Below are 27,221 nucleotides of genomic sequence, written 5' to 3' on the forward strand. Positions count from 1 at the left end.
CCAAGAATCTTGTTTAAATGTTGATTAAGTAGGTCTGGAGCAGGGCCTGAGCCTCTGCATTTCTAACAAGCTCCCAAATGATGCTGATACTGCTGGTCCGTGGGCCACTCTTTGAGCAGAGATCTTCATCTTTCCTAAAAGCTGGTCAGTCATCTACTGATTTGATCTAGCATCCCCCTGACCTCAGAAGTGAGGCCCACATGGGCTTCACTGAGAAGTGGTTAGAAAGGCTGAAGTCTCCTTCACCAGAAAGTAGAAGATTATAGTTTGGAATTCAAAAAGAACTTAGTTCCCAGCCTTGTCTGCAACTTGCTGAACTCTGTGGTCCAGTGACCCAGGACCAGACAGAAAGAGAATGCAAGCATTTCCCCTCTTCCCACGGCTGGCCCCCTGGGACATCCCTGCGGTGGAGAGCTTTGTGTCCTGCAGCCTCACCGAGCACCCCTTGTGACCAAAGCCTTCCTAAACTCCAGGGAGGTGGTTGTTAGGATCCAATGGGTATGTTAGGGGTCTTTTCTCTGTTCTGGGATCTTTTTTTTTGTTTTTTAAACATCTTTATTGGAGTATAATTGCTTTACAATGGTGTGTTAGTTTCTGCTTTATAACGAAGTGAATCAGCTATACATATATCCCCATATCTCCTCCCTCTTGCATCTCCCTCCCACCCTCTCTATCCCATCCCTCTAGGTGGTCGCAAAGCACGGAGCTGATCTCCCTGTGCTATGCGGCTGCTTCCCACTAGCTATCTATTTTACATCTGGTAGTGTATATATGTCCATGCCACTCTCTCACTTTGTCTGTTCTGGGATCTCTGAGGCTCTCTTTCTAGGATGGACTTTACTCCCGGAGATTTTGGACAGACCCGTTTCTCCTCTGGAATCCAATCCAGCTATACACAACCACCATCACTTCCGTTTCCGCCAACTTGTTACTTCCACCACTGCCTCTGCCACTTCTGCTGCTGCCTCTCCACCACTGGCACCATGGCACCAACTCCATCATCTCCACCTCCACTGCCTCTAGCTTCCACTCATAGAGCTTTTTAAAAAATTTTTTATTTATTTTTGGCTGCATTGGGTCTTCGTTGCTGCACACAGGCTTTCTCTAGTTGCGGCGAGCGGGGGCTACTCTTCATTGTGGTGCACGGGCTTCTCATTGCGGTGGCTTCTCTTGTTGCGGAGCACGGGCTCTAGGTGTGTGGGCTTCAGTAGCTGTGGCATCTGGGCTCAGCAGTTGTGGCTTGCGGGCTCTAGAGCGCAGGCTCAGTAGTTGTAGAGCACTGGCTTAGTTGCTCCGCGGCATGTGGGATCCTCCCGGACCAGGGCTCGAACCCGTGTCCCTTGCATTGGCAGGTGGATTCTCAACCACTGTGCTATCAGAGAAACCCTCACATAGAGCTTTGGTAGTTTTCACAGTGTTGTCATATCAACCTGTGTGGTAGGCACTGTTACCTCCATTTAAAAGAAGTATAAGGGCAAAAGAAACGAAACTCTATGTCTGAGGTCTCAGAGCTAGTAAGTGGCAGGGTTGGAACACAAATCAGTGTCACCTGATTCCAGAGCAAGTGTCATCACCCACTGTTCCAGTGTCTCCTCGAAGGGGCCGTACAGTCTATTCCAGTCTCATCAGTGGTTTTGCCCTGGCAGGAGGGCCTGCTCCGTGGAGAGGGGCAGATTCATCCTCCCCTGGGCATGTTGCTTATCCAGGCAGAGAGGGAACTCAAATCTCCCTGAGTCCAGTGGCCAACCCCATTTATTTATGGCCATGTTTCTGTGCCAAATCTGCAGGCTGAATGGTCACTCCGTTGAAACTTTTAATTCAGTGGGGTGGATAGGGGGAAGTGGTCAGCAATGTCACTGTCACTTCATGACTGCTTGTAGAGCCAACCTTTGAAAGACATTTATTTGTACCTAAAAAAAAAATAAAAGCAACAACCCCCTTCACCCTGCTCCCATCCTGAGCCTGTGATGTGGGCAGAAGACGCTAAATTGTAAAACACTGGTAAGAATGACTTACATTGTTATGGCAATGTACACCTTCTAATTAGCCCGTAAGACTTTGTTTCATCTTACTCCCCCTGATGCCTCCTTTTAAGCTAGGCAGGACAGGTATTATTAACCTCATTTTATCGATGGGAAAACTGAGGCTCAGAGAGGTTAACGGACTTGCTCAAGGTCACAGATCTAGGTCCATAATGCAAATTGTCTGCCCCCAGTTCTGGTGCTCTTTGGTCACATGCACATGCTATGGTGGTCACCTGCCTTGAACGCACAGTGTCACCAACCAGCAGAGAACCTTCAGAGGGGCATTCCATCCAAGCCCTGGCAGATTTATTACCAGTAGCTGTCATGCCTTATTTTATTACCCCCAAATGCAACTCTTTAGAAAAACACCTGCAAATTAACCAAAGTGCTCTGGGAGCTGAGTTGGCATCTGAATGAGAACAGGACATGGAACACCCAGGGGAGGGGCAGGAATGCTTCTAGAGGGAGGGGTATAGGTACTAGAAAAGAGCAGGTCCAAGGTCATGCCCAGAGACAGCTGATGTAGGGAGCAGCAGGCAGGGGTGTGCCACCCAGCAGGCCAGGCTCAGGTCTGGAAGAGCCGGGGCAGGAGGCACGTCAGGCCCAGAGTCTGGCTTTTCAGAGCCCAGGCCCAGAATTCTGAAGAAGAATTGTCAAGGACTCATGTCTGGCAACAAACAGCCTGGGCAAAAAAAAAAAAAAAGGTGTCTAGGCAAGAGACCAAGAATACCAAGCATGGAGACCGACACTAACTAGGGTTGCATAAAGCAGAGGCCGTTTTTAGACTTCCTGTCCAAGACAAAACTAGGTTTAAGTGTTTAGGTTGGTCTGAATCCACGGCGGAAGGCAAGCAGGCCGGTAGACTGCAGTAAGAGAAGCAGGAGGTGGAGTGCAAAGGATGTCTCTGACAATTTTTGTAGCCCTGTGTTTCCCAAGCTGACAGTCTGCAGAACACTGCTCCATGGGATGCTTCTGAGTGTGTCAAGACAGAAGGGTCTGTGCTCAATAAAGGTGGGAAATGCTGGATTAAATGAAGCCATACAGGTTCCTTTATTACAGGAGTCCTTAGCACCTTTAATATGCAAATATGCAATGTGAATTTCCACATGAGAACTATTAAAAGCAGAATTTTCCAAACTTTTTTGACCCCTCCCCCTTTTATTTTTGCCTTGACACACTTGTTAACATCTCCTGGAACACTGTTTGGGAAACTCAGTCCAACCCTCGCTCACCTGGGCCAATGGCAACACCTGCAGCGCTTTCTGCTTCCATATTGGGACCCTGGCCTTCTCCCTCCTCATGAGTGTGCTGGAGGAAGGGGTGGTTAGCTTTAGAAACCTGAACAAAACAGAACTGTGATTTTAAGATTAGTCCACCCTTTCATCTCTAATTTGGCATGTTTCCTTCCTGTCTTCTTTTCAATGCCTTTTTAAAGCTCGGTTATCACAGTCTAACACATTTTAAACTCGTGTTCGGGGTCTTGTATCTGGGGGCTGGCAGCCTGTCTCAATCAATGTGCCAAACTATACTGAAATTCAGAATAGAAGATCAGCAAAGCCGGGGGACCCCAGCCTTTCTCTGCTTACCAGGACGTAAGCTGCCCACCTTGTTCACCCAGCGAGCAGGACCCAGAGGGACAGAGTGGAGTAGGTGACAGTCAGTCCTTATTGTATTTTTGGATCAAGCAGAGTCCTATGTGTGACTATAGCCATCGGGGCTGGAACCAGCAACACTTCCTGATTTTTCTTTATGGATCTGTTCCCTTGCTGTTTCTCCTGCTCTGGCCTCAGCCCCTCTGTGTTGGGAAGTCCTTGATGGTCATTGATGACTACAGTGGTTCTCAAACTTGGATATTGATCAGAATTACCTGGAGGGCTTTTCAAAGCAGAGTGCTGGGTCCCACCCCCAGAACTTCTGATGGGATAGACCTGGGATGGAAACTGAGAGTTTGCATTTCTGTTATGTTCTCTTGTGATGCTGATGCTAGTGGTCAGAGGACCACATTTTTAGAACTATTAGTCTGTAGTTCCCAGACCTGAGTATTAGAATCAGCTCGGGAGATTGGTTACTTGGAGATTCCTGGAGCTCACCTCAGCCCTACTGAACTGGAATCGCCAAGGGTCAATATCTTGTGTGCCTGGCCTGGCCTCTGGTGGCCGGTTTCCCTCTCTCCTGTGCCAAATAGGAATACTGGGATACTGGCCCCTCCTGTAGTGAACTTCCTCAATTGCCCATTGGCACAGAAACCCATCATCTCTAGTGTGGCTAGGAAAGTTGACAAGGAGGATTTGTATTTGCCATTTGATTAGTTTTAAGAAGGTCCCTATCTGGATGTAATCTTTTTTTTTTTCTCTCTAGTGGAAGTAAAACTATCATTTGCGTAGCCCTTACAGTTTGTCAAATGCTGATCTTTGACAGTAATACTATGTCATAAGAATCATAAACCCCATTTCACACATGAAAAGTCTGTGGCTCAAAAGGTTTAAGAAATTGGCTAATGACTCCAAGTCGCATTATTTTTCTGCCATCCACTGCTGGAGAGAAAGCTCTAGGAGAGTGTGTTTACACCTGATTTGGAGGGTAAGCTCCTCCCCTGTCTATCTTGGGGCAGCTGTGAAGGCAGACCTAATAGCTCTCCCTGATCCCTGTGGTGAGCCCATGGCATCAGGCTGCACTTTATTTCAGGTAATTTTTTTTTTTTTTTTTTTGTGGTTCGCGGGCCTCTCACTGTTGTGGCCTCTCCCGTTGCGGAGCACAGGCTCCAGACGCGCAGGCTCAGCGGCCATGGCTCACGGGCCCAGCCACTCCGCGGCACGTGGGATCCTCCCGGACCGGGGCACGAACCTGTGTCCCCTGCATCGGCAGGCGGACTCTCAACCACTGCGCCACCAGGGAAGCCCTATTTCAGGTAATTTTTATACAAAGACATCTTGATAGGGCTCTTAAATTTGAACCTCAGACAAACTAGTCTTCAGAATTGAGACTAACTGAATAAATACAAGGTGGAAGTAATTAGATGTGCTAAACAATTGAACGTAGTTTTCATTTTCACTTGCCACATAAAATTTCATTGTATGAATATTATGCTTATTTTTAAAATGAGGAAACTAGATTCAGTAAAACCAGATGACTTATCCAAGGTTATGGGGGTAGCAAGTGGCAGAACTAGACTTTGAAGTCTGTTTGACTTCAAAACCTGTGCTCTTGAAATTAAAATGATCAACAATAACATGTGTTGGTGAGGATGTGGAAAAAATGGAACCCTTCTACAGTGCTGATGGCCATGCAGAATAGTACCAGCACTTTGGAAAGAAGCTTGGCAGCTTCTAGAGTTAAATGGACCCTTACTTATCATGTGACCCAGCAGTCTCACTGCTAGATATTTACCCAATAGGAATGAAACATACATACATGCAAAGACTTGTATTTGATAGTTTTGTTCACAGTAATCCCAAATCGGAAACTACCAAAATATCCAACAACAGGTAAATGGGATAAATACATTGTGGTATATCCATTTAGGGGAATACTAGTCAGCAATGAAAGAATAACAACATGGATGAATTTTAAAAAATTGAAGAAGCCAGACATCAAAGAACATATTCTCTATAATTACATTTATACAAAATTCTGGAAAAGGTAAAACAAATCTATAGTGGTACATGGGCCAGAGTTAGGGTATAAAACCCTGTTTTTTAATCTCCATTTTACAGCTGAGAAAATGAGGCTCAGCAAGGTTAAATAGCTTGTCCAGGATACACAGCCAGCAAGCTGCCCTTCTCTTCTTGATCTCAGGCTGTCTTGCCTGACCACACTCTTTTTGCTGGCTCCCTCCTCTATTCGAAAGAGTGTCAGCTTATTTTGCTCAGAGCTGAAGCCTGGGCTTACTGCTTCCCTCTGCAAGTGACCCAATACCCTGTAAGGCTGGCATCACTTGGACTTTTCTGCCCCTGTTTTACATCTTTAATCTCACGTTATTATTTTTTCTTTTCCTGCCTCTTCTGTTCTCTCTCCAATCTCTTAATACTCCTGCTTACTCCCTTCAAATCCTCTTTCCTTTGCTTCCTTCTGTTTTCACTGTGTCTATACCCATATCTCACTGTTGGGGTGGGCGCTTTCTGCCAAGGTGTGATTCTCAAACAAACAGTTTCTTTGGTGAGAAATTAATTATCTGCCCCTCCTAAGGTTAACAGGTTTAGGATGGCAGGATGCCCAGTTAAATTTGAATTTCAACTAAGTGAGGAATATTTTTTCAATATAAGTATGTCCCAAATATTGCATAGGACACACTTATACTAAAGCATTATTTGCTGCTTATCTGAAATTCAAATTTAACTGAGTGTCCTGTATGTTACCTGGCAATTCTAACCCCTCTTGATAGCCCATCATTTTGCTAAGAAAGGACAGGTTTTTGGCAGAACCTCTAAGAACACAGTCTCCCTGGGGAGCAAAATAAGACTGGCCCTTCAGGGTTTCTCCACCTGTGTATCTACCACCCAAGCTCATCTTGTTTAAGCCTCCATCCCCAAGAGGCTGCTGGGATTTCCCTCACTCCCTGCTCTGTCCTTCACCTCTTTAGGTCTGGATGCCTTGCCTGTCTCCGACTTACCCACTCACTGTTGTCCTTGCCCTGTTGTGGATCCACGTTCTCTAGCCTTGTCTGTCTGTCTGTCTGTCTGTCTGTCTGTCTGTCTGTCTCTCTCTCTCTCTCTCTCTCTCTCTCTCTCTTCTTCTTCTTCTTCTTTTTGGGCCATGCAGCATGCAGGATCTTAGTTCCCCGACCAGAAATTGAACCCGTGCCCCTAGAGTGGAAGCGTGGTTAACCACTGGACCACCAGGGAAGTCCCCCTTGTCTCTTTTCAATACCAACTTGCCCTTGCCCTGCCCTATCTGGCCAGGCTCAGGACTCTATATGCCAGGGTCAAAGCCACAGTACATTGAAGATATCAGTCCATTGCAGACCCCAACTGGGGTCACAGCAAAAACCACTAACTAGGAGCCTTGGCTCGTCCATCCATCTCTACCCATTATGTGTAAGTTACACCAGCAGACTCATTCATTGCCAGGGTTGAAACTGGGCAGGCCTCTGATTCACTAGGCTGTTTGCAAGTGGTTGCTGGGTAAAAAGACTTAGAAATATATCCTCAGTTGACAAAGGGCAAAAAGGGCCTATATTTAGTTTATGTCCATAAAATTCAGGTGATTTGTTCCCGGAAAGAAACAAGGAAATCTTATATTAAGCTACCTGTTGAGATTATTTTGCAGCTCTTTCTATTCCCTTTGAGAGTTTGCAGGCACAAAGCACATGCAAACTCTTTGGTCTGTGGAAAACTAAATGAGAAGCTGTCTGTGGGAGCGGTTGGTTGGTTTATGGTTATAGTAGTTTCTTTAATTTATTTTTTTCAGACTTATTGAGGTATAATTGACAAAAAATTGCAAAATATTTAAAGTGTACAGTGTGATGATTTGATATACATGTGCATTTTGAAAGGATTCCCCCCATGGAATTAATTAACACATCCATCACCTCACATATCCACCTTTTTTAGTGTGAGAACATTTAAGTTCTACTCACTTAGCAAATTTCAATTATGCAATACAGTCTTATCAACTATAGTCACCATCCTATACATTAGATCATCAGCTCTTCTTCGTTTTGTAGCTGACAGTTTGTAACCTTTTTCCAACTTCTCCCGATTTCCCCCACCCTCAGCAGCTGACAACCACTTTTCTGCTCCCTGTTGCTATAGTTTGACCTTAATTTTTAAAATTTTTTTCTAGATTCTCTATATAAGTGATACCGTGCAGTATTTGTCTTTCTCTGTCTGGCTTATTTTACTTAGCATAATGCCCTCCCGTTTCATCCATGTTGTTGCAAATGACAGGATACTCTTCTTTTTTAAGGCTGAATAATATTCAGTATTTATATGAACCACATTTTCTTGACCCATTCATCCATCAGTGGGCACTTAAGTTGTTTCCATACCTTGACTATTGTGAGTAATGTTGCAATAAACACAGGAGTATAGATACCTCTTCGAGATAATGGTTTCATTTCCTTTGGATATATATCCAGAAGAGGGATTGTTGGATCGTATGGTAGTTCTATTTCTAATTTCTTAAAGAACCTCCATACTTTTTTCCTTAGTGGCTGTACTTTAGTTTACATTTCCACCAACAGTGTACAAGTGTTCCCTTTTCTCCATATTCTAACCAGCTCCTGTTATCAGTTGTCTTTTTTATAACAGCTGTCCTAACAGATGTGAAGTGACATCTTACAGTTTGTTAAAATTTATTTTAAAATTTTCTTGGAGTATAGTTGATTTACAATGTGTGAATTTCAGGTGTACAACAAAGTGGTTCAGTTATATATATTCATATATTCATTCTTTTTCAGATTCTTTACCCATATAGGTTATTACAAAATATTGATTAGAGTTCCCTGTGCTATACAGTAGGTCCTTGTTGGTTATCTATTTTTTAAAAAAAATATTTATCTTTGGCTGCATTGGGTCTTTTTTTTAATTAATTAATTTATTTATTTATTTTTGGCTGCGTTGGGTCTTCATTGCTGCACGCGGGTTTTCTCTGGTTGCCTCGAGCGGGGGATACTCTTTGTTGCGGTGCGCGGGCTTCTCATTGCAGTGGCTTCTCTTGTTGCAGAGCATGGGCTCTAGGTCCATGGGCTTCCGTAGTTGCAGCATGCGGGCTCAGTAGTTGTGGCTCGCGGGTTCTAGAGCATAGGTTCTGTAGTGGTGGCTCACGGGCTCTAGAGCACAGGCTCAGTAGTTGTGGTGCACGGGCTTAGTTGCTCCGTGGCATGTGGGGTCTTCCCGGACCAGGGCTCGAACCTGTGTCCCCTGCATTGGCAGACGGATTCTTAACCACTGTGCCACCAGGGAAGCCCCCGGAAGCCCCCTCGATATGTATATTCTTAGTGCCATTTTGTTAATTGTTTTGGTTAAATTCTTTGCTAAGTATTTTTTGATGCTATTGTAAATAAAATTTTTTTTCTTAATTTCTCTTTCTGATAGTTCATTGCTGGCATATAGAAATGCAACTGATTTTTTAATATTGATTTTGTATCCTGCAACTGTACTAAATTTGTTTATGAATTCCAACAGGTTTTTGGTGGAGTCTTTAGGGTTTTGTACATATAATATCATATCATTTGCTAAAAAGGACAATCTTCTTCCTTCTCAATTTGGAGGATTTTATTTCTTTTTTTCTTGCCTGATTGTTCTGGCTAGGACTTCCAATATTATGTTGAATAAAAGTGGTGAGAGTGGGCATCCTTGTCTTGTTTCTTATCTTAGAGGAAAAGCCTTCAGCTTGTCACCATTGAGTCTGATGTTAGCTGTGGGCTTGTCATATGTGGCATTTACTATTTTGATGTATGTTCCATCTATACCCAGGTTGAGAGTTTTTATCACGAAATGATTAATTTTGTCAAATACTTTTTCCACATCTATTGAAATGATCATATGATCTATTTTTAAATTTTTTTTAATATTAAGGTATGAGGGGATTTTTTTATTAATTTTTTTTTGGCTGCCTTGGGCCTTCGTTGCTGTGCACGGGTTTTCTCTAGTTGCTGTGAGCAGGGGCTACTCTTCATGGCAGTGTGTGGGCTTCTCATTGCGGTGGCTTCTCTGGTTGTGGAGCACGGACTCTAGGCACGCAGGCTTCAGTAGTTGCAGCATGCGGGCTCAGTAGTTGTAGCATGCGGGCCCTAGAGCATGTGGACTTCAGTAGTTGCACCGTGCGGGCTCAGTAGTTGCAGCGTGCAGGCCTTAGGGTGTGCGGGCTTCAGTAGTTGTGGTGTGCGGGCTCGGTAGTTGTGGCTTGCGGGCTCTAGAGCGTAGGCTCAGTAGTTGTGGCGCATGGGCTTAGTTGTTCCACAGCATGTAGGATCTTCTGGATCAGGGATCGAACCCATGTCCCCTGCATTGGCAGATGGATTCTTAACCACTGTGCCACCAGGGAGTCCGATCATATGATTTTTATCCTTCATTTTATTAATGTGGTTTGTCACATTGCTTTTGTGGTTGTTTGCATCCCTGGAGTAAATTCCACTTGATCATGGTGTATGATCATTTCAACTTATTCTTGGATTCAGCTTGCTAATATTTTGTTGAGGATTTTTGCATCTATGGTAATCAGGGATGTTGGCCTGTAATTTTTCCTATAGTGTCCTTGTCTGGCTTTGCTATCGTGGTGATGCTGGCCTCATGAGTTTGGAAGTATCCCCTTTTCTTCTGTTTTTCAGAAGAGTTTCAAAAGGATTGGTAATAGTTTTTTTTTTAAAAAATGTTTGTTGATTTCATCAGTGAAGTCATCTGGTCTTGGACTTTTGTTCATTGGAAGGTTTTTGATTACTGATTCAATCTCTTCTACGCTAGTAATTGGTCTATTCAGATTTTCTATTTCTTCGTATTCAGCCTTGGTAAGTTTTATATTTCTAGAAATTTATCCCTTTCTTCTAGATTGTCTGATTTGTTGGCAGGTAATTGTTCGTAGTAGTCTCTTATGGTCCTTTATATTTCTGTGGTATGGCTACAGCATTTTAGAGGGGGCAAAGCATGGGATTTATTTTTGGCATTGGTCCAGCGGTAAAGATGGAATCAGTCCATCAGTGCAGCACCACTGCCTTGTGAGAACCGCTGTAAAAAACTGTTTTCTCAGAGACATTAAGGAAGACACACAAAGCAATGAGCACGCAGGACAGTGTCATGTGCAGTATAATTAAGCTGTTCATGAGGAGGCAAGGTAATAAGCGGGTTCAGAGGCTAGAAGGGGAGTAGTGGTCCTGGCAGGGAGAAGTCGGAGAAGGAGTCAAGGAGAAGGTGCTACATGGAGTTGCATCTAGATGGCTGAAAATGTTGAGTTCCAGGGAATGGAGGAGATGCCCTCCTTCTTCTTCCAGAAGCCCCTTCTCAGTGTGGGAGGCGCTTGGAAGGAGGCCAGCGTAGGTGACAGCTTTGCCGTTGTTCCTGGCTTGGGCTCCCACTAGGTTTCTTGGTGGTGCCTGGGGAGGGGCACGGAAGTACTTCTCTCCATGCTGGTGCCTTTCTAGCTCAGTGTGGAGAAGTTTCCAGGGGTCCCTGCCTTTTGGTTCCCTAGCACAGATAACAAGGAAAACGAAAGCTGCCCCCTACTGGATGGGGGCTCAGGCTAAACTACACTTAGAGCTCAGTAAAGGAATAAACTTGGGCGTGATATTGCACCCAAATCACACTTGGTCACCAGGGCAGCTGTGCAGCCTCCCAGGCCTCCATTGTAGACGCCACAGCACATCACACCATTCACGTGGTCTGTGGGCAGGGCGTGTGATTTAGGGCAGAGCCAGGGAAAGAGGCAGTGTGGTTTAGTGGGAAGAGCGCAAGTTGTTTTTTTAAAAATCTACTTTATTGAGCTATAACATATATGGTATAATCACCCATTTTCAGTGTACAGTTTAATGAGTTGTGACCAATGTAACCCTACCACAGTCAAGATATAAAGCAGTCCCACCACCAAGAATTCCCTCCCTCCTCCCCTTTTGCACTCACTGCTCCTGCCGCAGCCCAGGGAGTCCACTTATCTGCTTTCTGTCATTATAGATCTGTTTTAACCTCTTCTAGAATTTCATATAAATGGAATCACAGAGTATGTACTCCTACATGTTTGGCTTCTTTATGTTTTTGAGGTCCATCCATGTTGTGAGGATTGGTAGTTCATTCTTTTTCGTTGCTGAGTAGTATTCCATTGTATGGCTATACGGCAATTTGTTTATCCCATTCTCCTGTTGTTGGGCAGATTGACAGTTTCCAGTGTTGGACTATTATGAACAAAACTGCTGTCAACATTTTTTTTTTTAAAGAAGATGTTGGGGGTAGGAGTTTATTAATTTATTTATTTTTGCTGTGTTGGGTCTTCGTTTCTGTGCGAGGGCTTTCTCTAGTTGTGGCAAGCGGGGGCCACTCTTCATCGCGGTGCGCGGGCCTCTCACTATCGCGGCCTCTCTTGTTGCGGAGCACAGGCTCCAGACGCGCAGGCTCAGTAGTTGTGGCGCACGGGTTTAGTTGCTCCGTGGCGTGTGGGATCTTCCTGGACCAGGGCTCGAACCCGTGTCCCTTGCATTAGCAGGCAGATTCTTAACCACTGCGCCACCAGGGAAGCCCTGCTGTCAACATTTTTGTACAACTTTTTGTATAGATGTGTGTTTCTTTTCTTTGGGGGCAAATATAGGAATATATTACTGGGTCATGTGATAAGGGTACATTTAACCTTAGGAGAAACTGGCAAACTGTTTTCCAAGGTGGTTGGAGGATTTTGCACTGTGTGGGGAATTCCAGTTCTTCCACATCCTCTCCAACACGTGTTGTTAGTGTTTAAAATTTCAGCAGCACAGGTTTTGAAGTCAGACAGATTTCAGATTCTAGTTCTGTTACTTGCTAACCCTGTAACTGTGGATGAGTTATCTGTTCTTAAAGAGTCCAGCTTCCAGTCTCATTTTAAGAATGAGAATCCTAATACCTTCTTCATGAAGTTGTTGTAAGGATAAAATGTTTAAAGGTAAAGCACCTGGCCTTGGCTACATGATTTATGTAAAACTTGGGAACCAGGAAAAGGAGAGGGATACAAGTTTGGGAGGGGGGAAGAGTTAGACACTTTAATAACAGCAGACTTAAAGTTGAAAAGGAATGAACATAGAATTTCAAGTTTGAACCTAAGAGTAGCTTAGGTAACTATCAGATAGAAGCATAATAACTTGCTGACATATTCTAGCTCAGAAACCAACCACACAGTTATCTCCTAAAATCAGTAACGTATTTGTTCTCAATTTTTTAAATTCTTAAAAAAATTTTTTCTATTAGTTTTTGGTCTCAATTTTTAATGTGCACCTGAACCGTTCTAGGTGGAGGTGAGGCAGTAGGGTGATAGATTAATGCAAGAAAAAATTTAGCTAGAGAGTTTTGAAATACAACTTGCTGTCTGTATGCATCCCTGGAAATTCTGATTCTCATGATTTGGGGCAGGGCCCAGTCATCTGCATTTTTTTACAAGCTCTCCAGGTGATTCTGTTATCAGTGGAACTTGTCCTGTATTTAAGCATGTTTTCAAGAGTGCTGTGGAAGGTATCTAATCATACCATGCCTCTACTTAAAACAAATCCTTCCCTTCTGCCTCTAACGTACTGTCAAATGCATCCTGGACAAAGTCCAACTCCTTAGCATGGCTTCCAAGTTTCTTCACAATTTCCCAGGCTCAGGTACTAAGGAGGATAACGCTAGGAGACACTGTTTCTCATCAGGGAAGAAAACAAATCTCCCATTCTCTTTTAAGAAAACACTGCACAGTGCTAATGTGAGGAGGGCACATCATAGGTCCTTAACAGAAACCAGTTTCACTACCTGTTTCTTCTGATCAGCTATGAGTATTTCCACGTTCCGCAAACATTTTGCCACTCATCCCATAACTCAGATGCTTTTCCTTCCTCCCACTGAAATCCTACCCTTCTTTCATACCTTATTCAAAGGTTCCATTACCTCTAGTCTGAAATCTTCCTGAATTTCTCCTCATTCTGTCTCATGAGGGTCCTTGTATTGTATGCAATTTTACTCAACATTCACTACATGTGTTTACTTGTCTGTTTCTCCATCTAGCACAGTAGTTCTTAATTGTTCACGCCCACTACCCAGGACAGATAACACAACCCCACCCCTCAGGGATCACTCCATGCTCAGGTCCTATTAGGCAGGAGTCCAGAGACCAGCTTTATCTTCAGACCATTCTCTCTCTCTTAGGAAAGCACGTTGGGTTGCAAGAGTGTTAGAATGATGGGTTGTAGTGATAACTGTGATTTCAGTTGAGGACTTGTCCCCAGAGAAAATTATATAGGTTGACCCATTAGGATGTGGAAGAAAATATTGCATTTTCTACTTATTTGCCATTTTAACCTAAAAATAAAGAAGAAGCTGGCCTTCCTAATATTTTCTTTGTGGATTGACCCTGGCAATCTCATGCAAGTGTAACATGTATGGGTGGTTTCCTGGGTGTGGCAGTGTGAACCCAGCACAGAGGGATTTAAAGTGGTCCTTTGCTGAATTGTCTGCTTTCAACATGCTGTGATGACTGTCCTCTCAGGTCATAGAGTTAGAGAGTAATAGAACCGGAGTTGAAATCTGTCTGACAACAAGCTGTCAGACAAATTAAAGCAACAAGAGAAATGGCAAAGCTGACAGCCCTGAGAGTAAGGGCTCATTCAAAGCCACATTGAGAAAGTAAAACAACGATGATCTAAGCTGACCTAACAAGGAGACCAAAAAAAAAAAAAACAAAAAAACCCCATAACCTTACAACCAAAACCCCCAAAACGTTGACATTGATGTTATCAAGAAGTCAAGAAGTCTATATGGAATATGAATTTATAAGCACCTCTTCCTACTAGTACTAGTAAACCCCTGCCTAAGCGCATCATTGTACATTCAGATTTAAGCTAATGAAATGAAACCACATGATTCGCAAGACATTTAAAAACTAAGCATTTTGTAACATGTCAGCAAACCACTATATTTTTTAAAAGCAATGTTTGAAATCATAGGGTTTTGAATTCAACACCTCACAAAATTCACTAACTTACTGATAAATGTTTAGAGGTAATATTTTTCCTTTTTTTTTTAGTTTTCTTACTAGCGGAGGCAAAGAGCCACATGCCATAATGACTAAAATAAAACAAGGGAAACCACACAGTGCAAAAAGAATAGGTACATGCTTGTCTGTGTCCATTGTTGGAAGATGCATAGAAAATATTGCCAAGTGTTAGAACAGATTATGAAGCTTTGGGCATCTGGATAAAAAACCCAATATAACTTAGCCTATGGTGTTTGTTGAATTGTTTCAGTTATGAAATATATATACAGTTGCTCTTTCTCTTTCTGTGTGTACCATTAAAAAAAGGAATATGTACCAGTGAAGACATATACTCAACAGAAAATTACTTCTTAAAAAAAAAAAAACCCTGGGGCTTCCCTGGTGGCGCAGTGGTTGAGAGTCCGCCTGCCCATGCAGGGGACACGGGTTCGTGCCCCGGTCCGGGAAGGTCCCACATGCCGCGGAGCGGCTGGGCCCGTGAGCCATGGCCGCTGAGCCTGCGCGTCCAGAGCCTGTGCTCCGCAACGGGAGAGGCCACAACAGTGAGAGGCCCGTGTACCGCAAAAAAAAAGAAACCAAAAAAAACAACAAAAAAAAAACCCTGGAAGCATTTTCACTAATAGAGTTACTCCATTGACTAGAATAAAAAGATTTCCAGGTAAGAGTACAAACACAGCACCGTCAATGAAATTCTTTCACTGTATCATTTATTGGCAAGCTATTGCAGCAAAGCCAAAAGCGTACAGAATGAGATAGGGTATCATCAATGTGGTTATTGTTACTGGAGCCGGAATCTTAAGTGTAATAGAATCTTTGTAACATTTTGTAATGAGATGGGGAGTCACCGTGAAACTATTTTGGCAATGTGCTCGTAAAAACCATCAAGCCTGAAGATGAATTACGCATTTTAAAAATCAATAGACAACTGTTTCAAACTTGCTGACCTTTTCTCTGATGACAGCTGGTTATTGGTAACATGTCACCTAGCAAATATTAAAAACAAACAAACAGAAACACCCACCTCACTTCATGGAAAAGGAGAGGAAGTAATTGCTTTCTGAAAGTAAATCGTAGAGTGTGGTGTGTGAAAATACTCTTTAAAAACAAAGGTAGGGGAGTGGGAGAGGGATGCACTGGGAATTTGGGATTAGAAAATGCAAACTATTATACAGATAATGGATAAACAACAAGGTCTTACTGTATAGCACAGGGAACTATATTCAATATCCTGTGATAAATCATAATGGAAAAGAATTTGAAAAAGAATGTATATATATGTATAACGGAATCACTGCTGTACAGAAGCAATTAACACAACATTTAAAATCAACTATAATTCAGTCAAATAAATTAAAAAAAATAAAATTCAACAAAATGACAACAACAAAACAAAATAGGTGGTGTTGGGAGCTGGCTTTGAAAACACGTTTGGAAATGTTGCTACTATTATGTGATTCCGCTGCTGACATGATGAGCTCCCTCCATAAACTCTCATATCTGTGTACATTAAAAATATCTGGGAAGTAAACTTTTTAAACCTGCTTTTAAAATTTCAAAATGACTTCATCAGTGGGGTGTGAACCCATCTGTGACAAATCGGATAGCTTCCAGTTAGTTTGCTAAAAAATAAAGATTAACATCAGGAAGAAGCGTATTTCATGAGTGACATTCAACAAAAATCTGTACAATTGAATGAGAATCATGACTTAGCACAACCAACCAGGTACATCTTCTGTTTGGAACAATCCATCTTTGTGAGGAATCTTTTTTCAGCCATGGTTTTTTTTTTTTTTTTTCCTTTGGCCATGCCATGTGGCTTGTGGGATCCTAGTTCCTGACCACGGATTGAACCCGGGCCCCAGCAGTGAAAGCACTAAGTCCTAACCACTGGACCGCCAGGGAATTCCCAAGCCATGACTATCTTTGAAAGCCAGTTCAGAAAGAAAATTAACCTGAAACAAGGCCTTTGAATAGTCATATCACAAAGCTCTAAATCAAGAGTCTAAAAATAGTGAAACATATTCAATCAAAACGCTGTCCTCCCCCCCACATATTACTATTTTAGCAAGAGCAAAACCTTTACTTCACCTTTATCTTGTTCTTTACAAATGTCTATTTTTGTGAGTTTTGTGATTGATATATTAGTATAGTTATATACCTATATAGTTTGTAAATAAACATCGCTATATTGTGGTTCACATGTTGACATTTTTTGCAGGTACATAATCGAAATAGTGTGGCAATCCCTACAGCAGAATGTAAATCCCTTGAAGGTGACCCGAGTCTTCCTCATCCAAGTTTACTTCTCGCCCACACAGAGCACGTGATAAGGAGCCTCCTTTCCGTAGGCCGCCTGGCGGGCTGGCTGAATGAAGACATCAATCGGTAAAAACGTTTCCATCATAGGAACAACATCAACTCGCGGAGGGGGGCGGGGGTACTGAATACATAAATAAGCATTTGGCAGAGGAACAAAAACCATCAAATGTGAATCCTGAGGTGCGTCTATAAATAACACTAATAGGAGCTAAATTCACTGAGTGTTCACTCTGTGCTAGGTGTGTTCCATATTCAGCCCTCGGACCCTCCCCGAACTTTCACAACAGCCTTGTGAGATATGCCAGCAGCAGGCTGGTGTCACAGGTACCTGTGCCGCCTTCTAGAAGGAGGGCTGCCCCGGGGACAATTCTGGAAACTGTTTCCTTGTCTCCTCAGGGGATTTCAGACCCAAAGAGATCCCGATCATGTGCTCTCCTGTGTAAAATGAGTTACAGAAAGAACTGGAAAAGAAAGGTCGACATGGAGCCTTCATATATAATGATGTTATCATCGGTCTGCAGGGCACAGGAGATAAGCTCTGAGCTATTTTTCCAGCAAGTGGAAAAAACCAAGCTGCCCTGTAGGCCTCCCTGTGCGTAGGGCAACCTCGGGTCTGCCCCAGGGTCCAGCACTTCCTCTCTAGGGGGTTGACACCCCTTGGCCTCCTCCTTCCTCTCCCCACACACAGGGGACAGGGGTGCAGGGAGGTCCTGTCTCACTCTGGCTTTTGAGAGCGCAGAGCACTAAATGGTCTAAGGCAGGGCTAGCTTTTTTATTTCTAAACCTAGACAGGTTTAGAAATCAACTAAAACCAGACTTTGTAACATTACCGAGTCCCCTGGCCGAGTGAGCACAGGAAACGGCTGCCTCCCAGGTGATTTGGGGACTGGAAGGTGAGAGCCTGCCCTCCTTTGTATCCTGGATCCTGAGATATTCCCCCAGTTAGAGGAACCAAGATGGTGACACTTGCAAGGCTGTACTGTCAACTTCCTTCATAGTCCTTTTGGGATCTCAGCAATTCAGACAATTCCGAATTGAATTCATTGATGCTCAGAAAGGAACCGTCAGAGGCACCTGAGGCCACCCTGTTCACCTCTGAGCGTGGGACCCAGGGCTGCTGCCTCAATTGTCCTATCCAAGGGAGAGGCCTCTTCTTAGATAACCGGAGGTGGGGGAGGCTGAGCTTCTGCTGGAAGGCCAATCACTTTATTCTAGGCTTAGGTTGAAAATGTTTGGAGGACCAGAGTGGACCACGCACTGCCGAGGGTGGGGAGAGCAGGATTCATGGACACGCTTTCGGCCCAGTTTGCACACAGGAGAGGAGAATAACTACAGCTGCCATGTTTTCAAGCTCCTCCCCTGCCAGACCCTTGTCATACATTTTTTTCTCGTTGAATCTGCTGATAGCCTCTTAAGGTAGACATGATCCCTGCGTTATTACAGTTGAAGAAATCAGGTCACTCCTAATCATTCAGGACTGGAATCCCTTTTTGCTCCCATCTGATCCCCAGCTCCCCTACTCCCGGAGCCTGCTTGTGCTTGAGACTTTATTTAATCAGAAAGAATGAAGTTCAACTGACTGAAACGCCATCTGGGTGAATGTATTTAGGAGAAGCCTGTTTCCTCCCCTCCTTCTCCCATCGTCCTCACTTCCTGCTCACCCAGCACTGTGTGACAGTGTCCTGATGGCAGCGCTCTGGGTAATGCATGGCGTAGCCAGGGCCCAGGAGGGGTGGACTCTGGGCCTTCAGGAAGGCACATGTTCCCTTGGCCCTTGGTGTATCACAGTGCCAGCTGCCAGAACAGTGGGACAAGCTTATAGTGACAAGTCTTCTAGACTTTGCATGGAACACAGGGGGGACACACCTGAGTGGCCTCCTATTGCTGAAGCCTGGTGAGCCCTGGCTGCCACCCAACATCGCCATGCTGCTCAGGAGCTGGGCCCAAACTGGCCTGCTGCAGGGAGGCTGATTCCTCACCAGCTGGATGTGGGATCTCTTTTTCTTTGCCCGATCAACTTTGACTTATGTTTACTTCACTTTAGTGACTTTGAACACTCACCAAATTTCTGTACGTGGCCCTTGGGTAAAGAAACTCCTCCAGGGGCTTCCCTGGTGGCGCAGTGGTTGAGAGTCCGCCTGCCGATGCAGGGGACGCGGATTCGTGCCCTGTTCCCGGAGGATCCCACATGCCATGGAGCGGCTAGGCCCGTGAGCCATGGCCGCTGGGCCTGTGCATCCGGAGCCTGTGCTCCATGGCGGGAGAGGCCACAGCAGTGAGAGGCCCGCGTACCGCAAAAAAAAAAAAAAGAAGAAACTCTTCCAACTGGTCACTGAATGAATAAGCAGCTTAATTTAGCTTGGTTCTTTTATAAAACATCTTCCTCCTTCATTCTTTTAACTTAAAAAATATGAAATACACATACAGAAAAAGCCTGAAATATATATATATATACATTCAATTATAAGAATAGTTATCAAGCAAGATCTTGTGAAACTACCACCCACATTTAGAAATTGCCATTCCAGTATCTGAGAAGCCTTCTGTATATCCCTCCTCAATCACCAACCCCTCCTCCTCCCAAAAGTAGCATTATGGTTTTTCTGATAATGGTTACACTGATTTCCTTTTCTACTTTTACCGCCTGTCTCCATGTTTAAATGGAGTCGTCTTACATGTGTTCTTTGTAATACTTTCTTCTTTTCGCTCAGCGTTATATGTAAGAGTCACCCAAGCTGATGAATGCAGCTGTAGTTATTTTCACGGATGCATAATTACTCCGTTATATTAATACACCATGAGCTGTTTTCCCAGTCCATTATTGATGGACATTGACCTCATTGTTTCTGGCTTTATTGTTTTTATGAACAACACTGCCATAAATATTCTCCTACACATCTCCCAAGAGAGACACATTTGCAAATGTTTCTTTGAGAGCCAACACCTAGGGATGGATTACTGGGTTGTTGGTTTCCACTTGTTCAGATTTACTAGGTTTTTATAATATATCCTGTGGTTTTATATACTTTCATATAATTTTTTAAAATTAGTTTTCCCCTTAGGTATTTTTAATTTTATTATTTGACTGCGTTGGGTCTTAGTTGTGGCTCACGGGCTCAGTTGCCCAACAGCATGTGGGATCTTAGTTCCCCGACCAGGGATCGAACCCACGTCCCCTGCATTGGAAGGTAGATTCTTAACCACTGGACCACCAGGGAGGTCCCCCCTTAGGTATTTTTTAAAAGTCATTTCTTTCTAAAAAGTTTAAAATATGATTCTCATACAAATATAGGATGAATGTATGTCAAGACTTTAACTCAGTGATGAATAAGGGAATTATTAAGATGGTCAAGTCTGATTCAAAGGAGAATTTGAGGAATGGAGATTTATGTTGTTAGCTGGTCAAAGGAATACTGAAATGATGTTGCTAATAGAAAACTAGTTAATGTTCTATAGGGTGATAAAATCATAACCTTGATTTTATCTTTTCTACCAGTCAGAAATCCATTAGTCAACATAACTTCATAATATCTGAGCTCTAATCAAATAGTAAATAGCAAAGTCAAACACAAGTGTATTCTAGGTAACTAAATATTTCTTAGATGAGCTTTGTTCAACAGTGACATTAATAGGACACGTGGTCACTCTCCTGCCTTCTTTCCAAGTTTGGGATATTTTTTCTTAATAATACTGCACTTTGCTTCCAAGTTTGTGGTGAGGATCAAATGAGAACATATAAAAGTGCTTTGTAAACTGTAAGGTACCCAATATATTTTCATTACTATGGTTGTTTCACAAAGCCCTCCTAAATAATCTATTGGGTTTAATATGGGATATGGGAAGGGATATGGGAATTATTGAATACCTATTTTTTAAACTATTGTTTTTATCTAATTTAATTCTTACAAAAAGACTGAAAAGACCCCGAATCTGCTTTCGTTTTTCTGTCTGTAAGATTGGGATAATAGTAGTACCTATCTCATTGGGCTGTTGTGAGAATTAATGAGTAATATAGACTTACTGTTAAAAACAGTGCCTGATACATAGTAAATACACAAGACATGTTGTTTCATTGAGTGTCAAATCTGTTATTTGAACAAATCTGAAGATTATTTTTAATAATATATTTTTAGAATTTCCATTTGGTTCTTATATAAATCTGCCTTCATTAAAAAATTACCTTAGTCTTATCTCATGTTTTAAGTTCCTGTTTTTACTAATATACTTTATTTTTAGAGCAGTTTTAAGTTTACAGAAAAATTGTACAGAAAATACAGAGTTCCCAAATACCCGCTCTCTACCCCTGTACAGTTTCTCCTATTATCAACATCTCGCATTAGTGGAGTACATTGTTACAATTGATGAACCAATATTGATGCACTAGTAAAGTCCATGGTTTCCTTTAGGGTTCATTCTTTGTGTTGTACAGTTTTTTTTGGTTTTGAAGGATGCATAGTGTCATGTATCCAGCACTACAGCATCATACAGAATAGTTCCTTTTGTCTTTAATCTTTCAAAATCTGCTGACATATAGTCTGTCTTCAATACTATTATGTAAAATGTGGGTCTAATCCTGTCATTCGTTGTGTCTACTAATTCTCACTGGGATTGTTTCTTCATTTTTTTTCCTAATTAAAAGATTTGCTAGCTGCTGTATAACTCCACATATACTCTAGCAAAATAAATCTTAGCCCCTATAGTTAATTTTTAAAACCACAGCTTACCAACTAGAGATGGCTGAGTTCTTCAGACCAATTGGAGGCACAGGAACGTGGTACCGTCATAGCCTTGTGAGGATAATGTGTGTCCCTCCTTTCTAGGTTTTTATTTTATATCCCATTTATTTGCAGTTCACCCCAATTTACTGCTAGAATCATCTGTTTTGTATTTTGGGGTTATTCCCCTACCCTGGAAACCAGTATTCATTTTGATGAATGTACCATTATGTAATGAAAGTGTAACTCTGGGCCAGTTAACTCTTCTGAGTCTTGGTTTTCTCTTCTGTGAAAAGGGGATGATAAACAGGGATGTGGAAGCTTAATTATTCTGTACCATGTTGCCTGTCATAGTGTAAGCACTCTAAGTCAACTCTTATTAATATTATTTTTCTTTGTACCAATCTTTTCCCAATAGCATTTTAGTCCCAAATCAAATGCAGCCTGGTATTACAACCATTGTAACAATATAATCACTATGAATTCCTTGCCCTTTCCATAGTGTGTCCCTAATCTGACTGTATCTGGCTCATCCATCCTCATTGTTTCTGGACAACATCTTTCTTGTTGTCCCTATATACACACCATGCTCATTCACCTCTCCACTTAGATGGAGTTCTCCCAGTCTCCATGACCCCATTCTTTTCAGCCTCTAACCAAGTCACCTCTCCATTCTTCAGAGCTCAATTAAAGTTCTATGTCCTTTGTGAAGTCTTTTGACCAAGTTTAATCCACACTAATCTTTCTTGAACTCGAAAGCCTCTATGGAGAGTATCTCAGAGTGTAGCTTTCTCAGGATTTGGTGGTTTTGTTCCTGGTGTGGCTGTGATTGGCTTCCTAACTAGATTGAACATTTTCCTATAGGAAAAGCACATGCTTTCGTGTATATATAATACCACCAGGTTCAAGTAAGTGCTCTCACGTATTTTTAAATTTTGTCTTTTTAGTGTGTCTTTGGTGGGAATTTGGGGCCTGGTTTGCGGTTGTGTCCCTCCAAAGAGGATTTCTCTTTATTTCTGCAAAGTGTTCCTTGGTGACCAGTCTGGGAACCACACCTTTCATTAACTTTTCAGACTGGGGGCTCCTGGATGACTCAGGTAGTATAAACTGCAACCCCCAACCCGAGTGAGGGGAGACTTGCGGTTATGAATTGCATGGTTCTTTGAAGTAGGAGCTACTGGAAGGGAAACTTATTAAAAAAAAAAAAAGTCGAACTCTTCGACTTAATGAGTTATCTTGGTTGTCACACGGTGTTAAGCCAGGAACACAAGCTGGGATTGCTGGTTCTTTAGGGTATGTGATATTGTTTTTCGTCCACAGGAAGAAGTGGGGCAGGTATGCTGTTCCCTTTGTACAGAAGCAGAAATTGAAACCAGCAGAAACCTGGGACTGGGTAGGTCCTCTGCAGACTCTATGTTTGCCAAAGAGAAACAATATGATGACCCTTCATGAGAGGAAGGTGGGCAGTCTTCACCCGTACATTACCCCCAGTTCCTAAACCCATGTCTGGACCCCTCCTCATCCCCAGCAGCCTAGACCCTAGCTCAACTCTTCACAGAGGAGAAGACAACCCACTTTCGTGGGTGCAGTATTTTAGAGTTACAGAGCGCTTTTCTACGGCATCTTGTTCTTTAGCAGTGCTGGGAGACAGGCAAAGTGGGTACTCTCATTCAGATCGTATAGATGAGGTGTCTGAGAAACTGGGACCTAGGCTGGTGATGGGGTTTGCTGTGAAAGCCACACATTCAAGTGGTACATCTGGGATTCTAACTCACATTCTTTGTCATCTCAGGCTTTGGGGTCAGAGAGGTACTTAGATCCTGATGATAATGGATTTCTGTTTGCTGTTTATTGAGGTGAAATTCCCATGACATACAATTAGCCATTTGAAAGCGAACAATTCATGGCATTTTGTACATTCACAGTGTTGTGCAGCCACTATTTCTGTCTTCAGAAATGACCATCAACCCCGCCCTGGGTTTTTGTGCTGAATAAAAGAGCTTATCTGTGTAAGACATCCAGCTCAGGGCCTTGCCCCTGCTAGGGGCTGAATGGAGGGAGCTTGTGTTATCAGACTCTCTTCAGCTCTCTCATAAACCTGGTAATGTAGAAAGAGGAATTCTTTTCTAAATTTAGCACCTTGAGAAAATCAGGTTGAGGATATGTGAAGCATTCATGTCCCAATCCTTTTTTTAAAATGACATTTCAAAATTGCTCTCTTCCAGGAACCCTTTCCCAAGGAACTCCTATGCTTGAAAGCAGACGCGTTTACCTGCCACTGCCCCAGGACTGAACCACACGCTGTCACAGAGCATCTTGTATTTTTGAAAGAGTTCGTCTCTTGGCCAGGCCGTGACATGCACAACCTTGGAGGTACCACAATGCTCCACCTTGTCCTGGGTACAGAAAAGATGTTGGATGGTACTGAGTGATGGCAGGCGAGCTCCAAAATTCCAGCCAAACCCTGGTGACCAAGGTTTTTCCCACATTTGAAATCGTGGTTTTGGTGACTGAGGATATGCCTGTTGGGTGCCAGTCTGGGCTCAGGTTGGCCATCCCTGGCTGAGACAAGGTCCCAGCTCCCACATCTGCGCCACACGACAGGTTGGAAGGCGAGAGCTTCAAGCAGGCAAACCCAAGAATAGAACGGCTTTGGCCTTTATTTAGATGTGCCGAATCCAGGATCATAGGTCCCAGGCCCCAAGAAGTTGTGACTGTCCCTTTGGCTTCCTACATTACCAGGTGTTGAAGCGAGTGACCTCCGTAGCGGCCAGGGGTGGCCAAGGGAGAGGGCTGGTGAGGAACGTGGCCGGGGAATTCAGGATGAGAGCCCGCACAGGGCTGGCGGGCCTACAAGCTCACAGTGTTCAGACTTATGGGAGGATTTTCCCTCTGGCGACCCCTTAGGGCTCTCCAGGCCATCACTGTGCCGACACCAACCGCAAGGCCGCCTCCCGCTGCCACTGGCACGGCCCAGGAGAGCATTGGGGGGTCTGCTTTAGCCCGGTCTTGGAGCAGCCGACTGTTCCTCAGGGTGCAGATGTAGGGGCGCCCCTGTGGAGGAGGAGAGGGTCAGGGCTCAGGGCCTGAAAACCACCCATCTGAGGCTTGTGTAGTCCCCATCCCAGAGATGGTGCAATAACCTTGTTTCCACAGCTCATCCCTGTTTGTAAAGCTCCTTCATCCACACTGTGCCCCAACCCCCTGGATAAGGAGGGGTATCCAAAGTGGTCAACACCCAGCTATAACCTCCTTTCCTGTCAACTCAGTTTTGAGAGATCGGGAACTGATAGGTGACCCGTGGAAGAGTCCTGAGGAGCTTGCAGAGTGCCCACCTCTGTTTCCTCTAGGCCGCCCCGGACAGCTATTCCCATCCTCCCATCCCAGGAGTGCCCGCGAGCGGGGAAGGTCGGTGTGGAAGGACAGCTGGTTCTGTAGTAGGTTAAGAACCCAAATGTGAAGGGCCTGCCTCCCTGGATCCTTTCCTTCCCCCCGGTGAATGCTGGTGGCATGGTGGCTGTGTGGAGCCCTGTGCTAGGAACTGGGAGAGGGCCTGAGGGTTCAGGTGTGACATCACTCGCTCCTGGTCCAGTGGGAGATAAGACATGTTCAGAAACAATCCCATCACAGAGGAGCCTGGGTCAGTGCTTGTGAGAGGTGCGCACAGAAAAGAGAGACCAATGCTGATGCGTGTCTGGGGTGGGAGTGGTAGGGTGAGATAAGGTGGACGGTAGCCCAGAGAGGGCAACATCTGGGCCTTGCAGGATGTGAAAATTTCCCACAGGTAGAGATGGGGGTTGAGCCTCCAGAAGGAGCAGCTGGCAGAAGCAGATGCACAGACGGGGGCTGTCGTGGGGCTGCTCTGGGAAGCCGCTCCGTTTTCCAGGAGCGGAGTGTGTGCCTAAGGTGAGAGGGGAAGGTGGGCCTCTTGTCTGGACTCTGCTCCGTGGGCGCGGGGACCGGGGAAGGGTTTTGACAGCCTTGACGAGACTGGAATTCCTTCCAGGTGGGCCACTCTGGGTCTGGCAGCGATTACAGGACGGACAGAGAAGGGAGAAAGGAGAGCTGGGGAGACAAGGTTGGGGCTTCGTCCCTGGTCCGGGCGAGGGCGGTGCGGGCCTGGACACTGGTGGTGCTGGAGGGCCAGGAAGATGACGTGGGTACCCAGAACAGATACGGCCTCTTATTTCTCTTTTCCTCCCAACCCCCAGCTCCCAGGAGCATGCCTGGCATGGGAGGGCTCCTCGACGCGTGTTTAAGACAGAGGATGCCACAGACCCTCCAGGGTCACGGGGGTAACGAGGTTCTGGCCAGTGCTCGCTCATCTGCCTTGCCGGGCCTCTTCCTGATTCGGTGAACCCATCCCTTTGTCCCTCCCCTCACTCCTGGCTGCGGCTCCCTGAGGACCTGAGAAGTGTCGGGGCAGCCAGGAGAGGTGAGATTTGAGAACGGTGGTCGTGAACGAACGTGCATGATGGTGAAGCCTCCCAGGGGACTTTTGTGCCTCCAGATGGCCAGGACCTCCCCCCTCCCCCAACCCAGGCACCTGTTCCACTCTAGACAGGCAGGACCTTACTCACAGGGGAGGGGCACTTGAGTTTGGTTCGGCTATAGGTGAAGTTGTTGGAGGTTGTCTTTTGACCCACGGGTTCCAGCTGAAAAGAGAAAAGGAAACCTTGGTTCCCTCCAAAGCTGGGAGAGACCTCCCTGTCCGAGGGAGGAGAATCTCACACCAGATTCCCTCCCTTTGCAAGGCTGAAACCAGCCCAAGGGGCAAGACCTGGGGCAGACACTAGCGGCCCTGGGGCCAGAGCTAGACCTGACTTCTGACTCACAGACTGACAGGTCAGAGTCCATCAGAGGAGGGGGCAACCCTGAGTCTGTGTCCTGGATTTACTGCGGAGGACACTGAGGCCCAGGAGAGACTGACCGGTCCAGAGGCTGCAGCGAGAGTGGGAGGGCAGAGCCCAGGACCTCCACCTCCTCCTGCTTTCCTGCTGGGTGGTTGTGACTGCAGCCACTCTGCACTTTCAACTTTATAAAATGGTGATCATCATATTTACCAACTCCTTGAAGTGTCTGGGGATAGTCAATTTCAGGAAAATTTTGAACACATACTGGTTACCATGACGTCATTATTATGCTTGGCTTGTCAACCTTAAGAAATTGGCATTTTCTCACTTGAGCTTTCGTGTGTTTTCCGCATAGATGAAAAGATTTACTTGAAACCTCCTGGGGAGCAGCTGTGGTTCAGGGAGGTTCTGCTTCATGCTTTTGATCCTGGGACCCTCTGAGAATGAGCTGGAAGCTGCTGTGACTCCCTCCCCAGCATCTTAAGCCAGTAGCCTGCCCCCTGGCAGCACGTGGCCAGCACCAAGGAGAATGGATCCCTGGCACTCACTTATCCAGACTCTGTCCTGAATGTCTAGCATCCACCCATCATATGATCTGCTTCCCTGCCTGTTCCTGACCTCATCAGCTCCTGACCCCCAGGTACTGCCCACGAGGGAAGGGGGAAAGTCCACTA

At 44.5% G+C, this 27,221-nt stretch overlaps 1 protein-coding gene and 1 long non-coding RNA gene across 6 annotated transcripts in view; one reads left to right on the forward strand and one right to left on the reverse strand.

The window, feature by feature from the left end:
• The window catches only part of LOC117307936 (uncharacterized), a 130,059-nt gene that overhangs the window by 96,390 nt on the left and 6,448 nt on the right, over positions 1-27,221 (forward strand). Inside the window, exons 5-9 of the long non-coding RNA XR_012325763.1 lie at positions 16,879-17,045; positions 23,015-23,087; positions 23,920-25,600; positions 25,906-26,129; positions 26,903-27,187. This is a non-coding gene — a long non-coding RNA (uncharacterized lncRNA). The remainder of the gene's footprint in view (positions 1-16,878; positions 17,046-23,014; positions 23,088-23,919; positions 25,601-25,905; positions 26,130-26,902; positions 27,188-27,221) is intronic.
• PLB1 (phospholipase B1) overlaps positions 24,331-27,221 on the reverse strand; it is a 201,765-nt gene continuing 198,874 nt past the window's right edge. For all 5 annotated transcript variants that reach the window (XM_033838805.2, XM_073791479.1, XM_033838804.2 and 2 more), the window contains 2 exons: positions 26,275-26,349; positions 24,331-24,748 (listed from right to left, as the gene is read on the reverse strand). In XM_033838805.2, the coding sequence (XP_033694696.1) occupies positions 24,545-24,748; positions 26,275-26,349 (279 nt within the window). In that variant the 3' untranslated portion in view covers positions 24,331-24,544. The remainder of the gene's footprint in view (positions 24,749-26,274; positions 26,350-27,221) is intronic.

Source organism: Tursiops truncatus, chromosome 14 (assembly GCF_011762595.2).
Source record: "Tursiops truncatus isolate mTurTru1 chromosome 14, mTurTru1.mat.Y, whole genome shotgun sequence".
Lineage (NCBI taxonomy): Eukaryota > Metazoa > Chordata > Mammalia > Artiodactyla > Delphinidae > Tursiops > Tursiops truncatus.